At 35.7% G+C, this 6,458-nt stretch overlaps 1 protein-coding gene across 1 annotated transcript; it reads left to right on the top strand.

Annotated features, from left to right (window-relative positions):
- The first annotated feature begins 212 nt into the window (after positions 1-212).
- On the top strand, positions 213-1,139 carry LOC127691185 (olfactory receptor 4N5). Its single transcript, XM_052190744.1, has one exon. The coding sequence runs from the start codon at positions 213-215 to the stop codon at positions 1,137-1,139; it is 927 nt and encodes a 308-aa protein (XP_052046704.1).
- The last annotated feature ends 5,319 nt before the right edge of the window (positions 1,140-6,458 follow it).

Here is a 6,458-nt window from a genome sequence, read left to right on the forward strand (position 1 = left end):
ATTACAGGTATGTAGTAGCACGATGTTAAGGAGAAATGGATGCGTCTATAAAAGAACAGTATCTTAGTGAGGATCAGTACAAATGGGTTAATAAAGGTGGTTTTAACTATGGTGCACTGGTTATGGCAAAGACTGCTTTCATGTGGGTTTGAGGTGAAACAGAAGAAAAGACGTGTATAACACATATGTTTTATTCTATAGTTTAGGAAGTGATGGAGACCAAGAACAGCTCAGTAGTAACAGAATTCATCCTCCTTGGACTGACCCAGTCTCAAGATACTCAACTCGTGGTCTTCACACTGCTTTCAGTTTTCTACCTAATAATTCTTCCTGGAAATGTTCTTATCATTGTCACCATTAGAGCAGACCCTGGACTCACAGCCCCACTTTACTTCTTTCTGGGAAACTTGGCATTCCTGGATGCCTCCTACTCTTTCATTGTAGCTCCTAGGATGCTTGTGGATTTCTTCCGTGAGAAAAAAGTCATTTCTTATAAAGCCTGCATCACTCAGCTATTCTTTCTGCACTTTCTTGGAGCAGGAGAAATGTTTCTTCTTGTTGTGATGGCCTTTGATCGTTATATCGCTATATGCCGTCCTTTATACTACTCCACTCTGATGAACCCTAGAGTCTGTTATGCATTACTGTTGGCACTGTGGCTTGGGGGCTTTGCTCATTCTATTGTACAGGTGGCTCTTATCCTGAACCTGCCTTTTTGTGGGCCAAACCAGCTGGATAACTTTTTCTGTGATGTTCCACAGGTTGTAAAGCTAGCCTGCACCGATACCTTTGCTGTGGAGCTCCTGATGGTTTCTAACAGTGGTCTACTTACCCTCTTATGCTTCTTGGGACTTCTGGCCTCCTATGCTGTCATTCTCTACCATGTAAAAGGACATTCTTCTGAAGGGAAGAGCAAAGCTGTCTCTACATGCACCACCCACATTATAATTGTGTTTCTCATGTTTGGGCCTGCCATTTTTATCTACACTCGCCCCTTTCAGGTTCTCCAAGTTGACAAAGTTGTTTCTCTTTTCCATACAGTCATCTTTCCTTTGATGAATCCTGTAATCTATACACTTCGCAACCAGGAAGTGAAAACTTCTATGAAGAAGTTGTTAAGTCAGTATGTGGTTTGCTGAGTCAATCAAAGAAAGAGAAAATAAAGAGAGAAAGAGGACATGCAGTTTAAATTAATTAAACTATGCAATTTTTTACATATTGAATCAGTTTTTTAGCAAATACTGTGTTATATACTTCCAGTTTTCTGTTTTATTCTAAGCACATGGATGAGACAGTTGCAATTCCATCTTTCAGGGTTATATTCAAATGAAGGAAGCCAAGCCAAACTTTTGAACTAGAAAAAAAATCACTAGAATCGGTGCTCTGCTATTTTTAGACTGTAGCTTTTATTATAAGTTTCTTGAGTGGAATTTAATTGAAATCAATAGTGTTTAGGGGACACGAATAACTATTATGTAACAAGCATCATAGAAAACACAGTAACTCAAAGATTTGAAGATTTAGGCTCAATTGAAGAACATAAATGGAGTAGAGGAGATAGAATATAGTTATGGAATATAGAAGCAGCAGAATGTAAGTTAGATAAAGATTTTAGAGTATATTCAGATAGCATTAATTATTGAAATCTTAAAATGATACAATTGAAATATATAAAGTTATCCAGTTTTTATTTGATTTAAGACAAATACTAAAAGTTCTTTATAAAAGAATATATATGATTAATAAAATAAAATTAAATGGACAGTAATTTGCTTTGTATTTTTCCCTGAACACAATGAAGACCTAGCTTTTGTAGAAGAAAATGGAGTTGTTGTAATATTTACCAGAATATCTCATAAAACAGTTTATTTACCTTACAGCTTCACTCTTATTTCTACTATATTTTTGTAGTATGTATATCATAGTAAGATGAGATTTTTCTGTTATTTGAATAATTGCATTGATATTGTGCTAGCAATTATTTTGGATCTCAAAACAATTTTCAACAATACAAACATCTTAGCAATAATGATCCTTCCAATTCATGAACCAAGGACATTGTTCCTTTTGTCTAGTGTGTGAAATCTAGGAATTAATCTCAGATTGACTTGGTAGTATGTACCTTTACTTGCTAAGAAATATTACCAGCTCATGGATAATAATTTTTTTCATTCATATTTTATGAATGTAATTGCAGAGTTCTCTTACTCACAGTTATTTTATTTTAATAAAAGTAACTAATACTAATTCCCAAGGGGAAATAGACATTTATGCCATCATCATATAGAACAGTGTCAAATTTCTTTTAAAACTATATAAAAGAACTTACTATGTCATCCAGAAAACTTACTATCAAGCATATTCATTGGAAATGAAATTTCAATACCCCAGTTAACTGTTGTCTCATCCTTTTTGTAGTACTTCTTAAAAGAGCAAGAAAATGAAAACCACATAGACATTCAGAAACAGATAAGTGGTAGAAGAAAACATCATATATATGTATATGTGTATATGTATGTGTGTGTATGTGTGGTATATGTATATGTGTAGGTGTATATATGTGTGTGTATGTGTATTTATTTATAGCTATTCATAAATTTACTCTTACAAATAATTTGATCTGTCATTTGTTCTAGCATCTCTAGGATTGAAGTCATTGTAAAGAAAGATAAGACAGTCATACAATGCATGATCTAAGTAGTGTGAAATCTGAAAAGTTTATGACATGGAAGCTGAGACTAGAGCATCAGTAGCCATGTCTAGAAAACCAGGGATATAGACAGACGAAGAAGTCTGCACAAGAGGTATTAATTTTCAGTTACACATGAAAAAAAGTTTCCTTGTCTTAGTATGCAAGTAGAAAACAATTAATTAAAATGTGCTATATATTTCTAACAGCTAGAAGGAAGATTTTCCATGTGTTTCCAAAGTTAGATAATAAATAAGGATTTAGATGTGCTTATTCTGATTTACAACTCTAGAATGTACACACACACACACACACACACATATATATAAACATTTTGTGCCCCCAAAATTATATTATATGGTATTGTATTATATTATATTATGTCAGTTAAAACAGTTTTTTTTAATTCGATATATTTTTTATTTACATTTCAAATGATTTCCCCTTTTCTGGCCCCCCCCACTCCCTGAAAGTCCCATAAGCCCTCTTCCCTCCCCTCTTTTCTCCCATCCACCCCTTCCCACTTTCCTGTTCCGGTTTTGCTCTATACTGCTACACTGAGTCTTTCCAGAACCATGGGCCACTCCTCTGTTCTTCTTGGACATCATTTGATGTGTGGATTATGTTTTGGGTATTCCAATTTTCTAGGCTAATATCCACTTATTAGTGAATGCATACCATGATTGATCTTTTGAGACTGGGTTGCCTCACTTAGTATGATGTTCTCCAGCTCCATCCATTTTTCTAAGAATTTCATGAATTCGTTGTTTCTAATGGCTGTATAGTACTCCACTGTGTATATATACCACATTTTTTTGCATCCATTCTTCTGTTGAGGGATGCCTGGGTTCTTTCCAGCTTCTGGCAATTATAAATAGGGCTGCTATGAACATACTGGAGCATGTGTCCTTATTACATGCTGGGGAATCCTCTGGGTATATGCCCAGGAGTGGTATAGTGGGGTCCTCTGGTAGTATCCTGCCCAGTTTTCTGAGGAACCACCAGATTGATTTCCAGAGTGTAGCGAGGGGAAGTTGGGAATACGAAGGCACTTGTGCCCACAAATCTCCAGGGACACCAGGAACGCTAAGTATTCAGGGTTGTGTTCTCAAAGGAAAGGATGTGTAATGTATTTTTCCACCAGAAATCAAGGAATTGGAGGTGTTTAATTAGCCTGGTGACCTGTGTTATCTATTGGGCCAGGTCATATCAATCTCTCATAGCCAGGATAAGAGCTGGTTAGTAATCTAAATGAGTATTACATTTCCTGTATAGCCAGTGGCTCCCAAAACTAGGATTAGAGATACCTAAGAGTCCAAATGATCCTTACATTATCTGGATATTCAGAAGCTTTCCTAACCAGGACAAGAGGTAGATAATACCCCAAAGACCTCTACACGGTTTGTATAACTGAAAGCAATCCAGATTCTTTCTTGGTCATTTGAATGAACACAAGTAGCTTAACTTCAGAACCCATCTCTAGAAATAAAGGCATGTACATTTATTTATTTATTTATTTATTTATTTATTTGCTTTTTTCCCATTTTTAAAAATTATTTTCTTTATTTACATTTCAAATGTTATCCCCTTTCCTGGTTTCCCCTCCAAAAACACCCTATCCCATTCCCCCTCCCCCTGCTCACCGACCCACTTACTACCACTTCCCTGTCCTGGCACTCCCCTACACTGGGGCATCAAGTTTCACAGGACCAAAGGTCTCTCCTCTCATTGATGTCTGACAAGGCCATCCTCTGTTACATATGTTGCTGGAGCCATGGGTCCCTCCATGTATACTCTTTGGTTGGGGGTTTAGTCCCTGGGAGATTTGGGGGTACTGGTTTGTTCATATTGTTGTTTCTCCTATGAGGCTGCAAACCCCTTCAGCTCCTTGGGTCTTTTCTCTAGCTCCTCCATTGGGGACCATGTGCTAAGTCCAATGGTTGGCTGAGAGCATTCACCTCTATATTTGTCAGGCACTGGCAGAGCCTCTCAGGAGACAGCCTCAACACAACTTATTGAAACGAGATTGTCTTTTCTCCTATTGAAACGAGATTGTCTTTTCTCCAATGTATAATTTTGGGTGATTTTTTTTATTCGATATATTTTTTATTTACATTTCAAATGATTTCCCCTTTCCTAGCCCCCCCCCACTCCCAGTAAGTCCCCTTCTCTCCCCCTGTCCTCCCACCCACCCCTTCCCACTTCCCCGTTCTGGTTTTGCTAGTAAAGTAGTTGTGTGGATTTCTATCTACTTTCTTCTTCCCATTGACCAAGTATCTGTTTTTGTTGTCACTGCTGTTGTTTTTTTGTTGTTGTTTGTTTTCAGATATCATCATGCTAATTTTATTACTGTGTATATAGTACAGTTTAGAATCAGGGATGGTATAGTATTCATTTTGTTCAGAGTTTGGTTAGCATTGGTCTTATGTGTTTCCACATTCATTTTGGGATTTTTTTTTCCCGTATCTGTGAAAATGACCCTATAATTTTAAGTAGATTTGTATTAAATCTGCTTTTAGTAGAATGGCTATCTGCACAAGATTACTTTTTTTTTCTGATCCTTGAGCATAGAAGTTCTTTCTGTAAGTTTTCCTTTATTTCCTTAATAGATAACTCCATGTTCTGACCTTTAAAGATTCTCCAGAGACGTTCTTACTCTGATGGATTATGGCTTGCAATATTCTTTTAGTTTAAGTGCTACTTTGTTTTAATTTATGTATTTTTGACATTTTAGCCATAATGCTACATGAAGAGATTCCCTTCTGGTCATTTTGTTTGGAAATCCACATATTTCCTAGTTTGGGGAAATTTTCTGCTGTTTTTCACTTCCTTGTTTTTTTTTTTTTTTTTGTGGTTTTGGCTTCCATTTTAACTCCTCTCCTTTTATGATAATTTCATAAATTTTGTCATCATTTTGCCAGGTTTTTTATTAGTTACTTTTTTTATTCTTGTGATGAAATAGCATGACCATAACAATGTAAGAAAGAAAATGCTTATTTTGGCAGATACTTCCACAAGGCCAAGTCCATTATGACAGGAACAGGATAGATCATATAAACATGATGGCATGTATAGGATGATTATTTATTATATTTTTATTTACATACAGGAAAGAAAGAAAGATAGCAATAAGCAGGACAAGGCTAGAAAATTTCAAAGCCTGCTCTCCTCTGTAAAATACCTTCCTTCGGCAAGGTTTTATAACCTGAAGGTTCCAGAAACTCCCAAAAAAGCACAAACTAGAGACCAAGTGTTCAAACCCACTATCCTATTGTGTGTGCAGGGTGGTTAGAGGGAACACATTACATTCAAAGACAACATGGAACAATTATAACTTGTAATTACTTCTGGTGAGAAGACGAGTATCTGATAGTTTAGAAATGGAAAAAAAAAAAAAAACACTGGGTAGAAATATAAATGTTTTCCAGGAGGTAAGTTGAAAGAAAGGAGAACTGGAGGAATAAATTAATAAAGTACATACAATGCTCAAATAAGTAAACCTACTAGTTTAATTACTGATATTATGAATTGCTATTCACAAAGTCAAATACTTTTAGCAATTACAAATTTTCAGTGACAAACTGGATCCCAGAAAGTGTGATGACAGCAAGGCATGTGTCCTTTGAGGGATAAACAAACCATGGGAAATTGTTTAGCAGCTCAACTTTTCTAAAATTCTAAAACTATTAGAATTCTTGGTTTTTTAATTAGGAGGTTATATATGGATGATCAAATATGTAATTCTTATACAGGTCAAAAATATAGTAAT

The sequence above is a fragment of the Apodemus sylvaticus genome, chromosome 8 (assembly GCF_947179515.1).
Source record: "Apodemus sylvaticus chromosome 8, mApoSyl1.1, whole genome shotgun sequence".
Classification (NCBI taxonomy): Eukaryota; Metazoa; Chordata; class Mammalia; order Rodentia; family Muridae; genus Apodemus; species Apodemus sylvaticus.

Excerpts from the sequence above, each read along its gene's own strand:
- LOC127691185 (XM_052190744.1), top strand. The coding sequence starts at position 213 with ATGGAGACCAAGAACAGCTCAGTAGTAACAGAATTCATCCTCCTTGGA.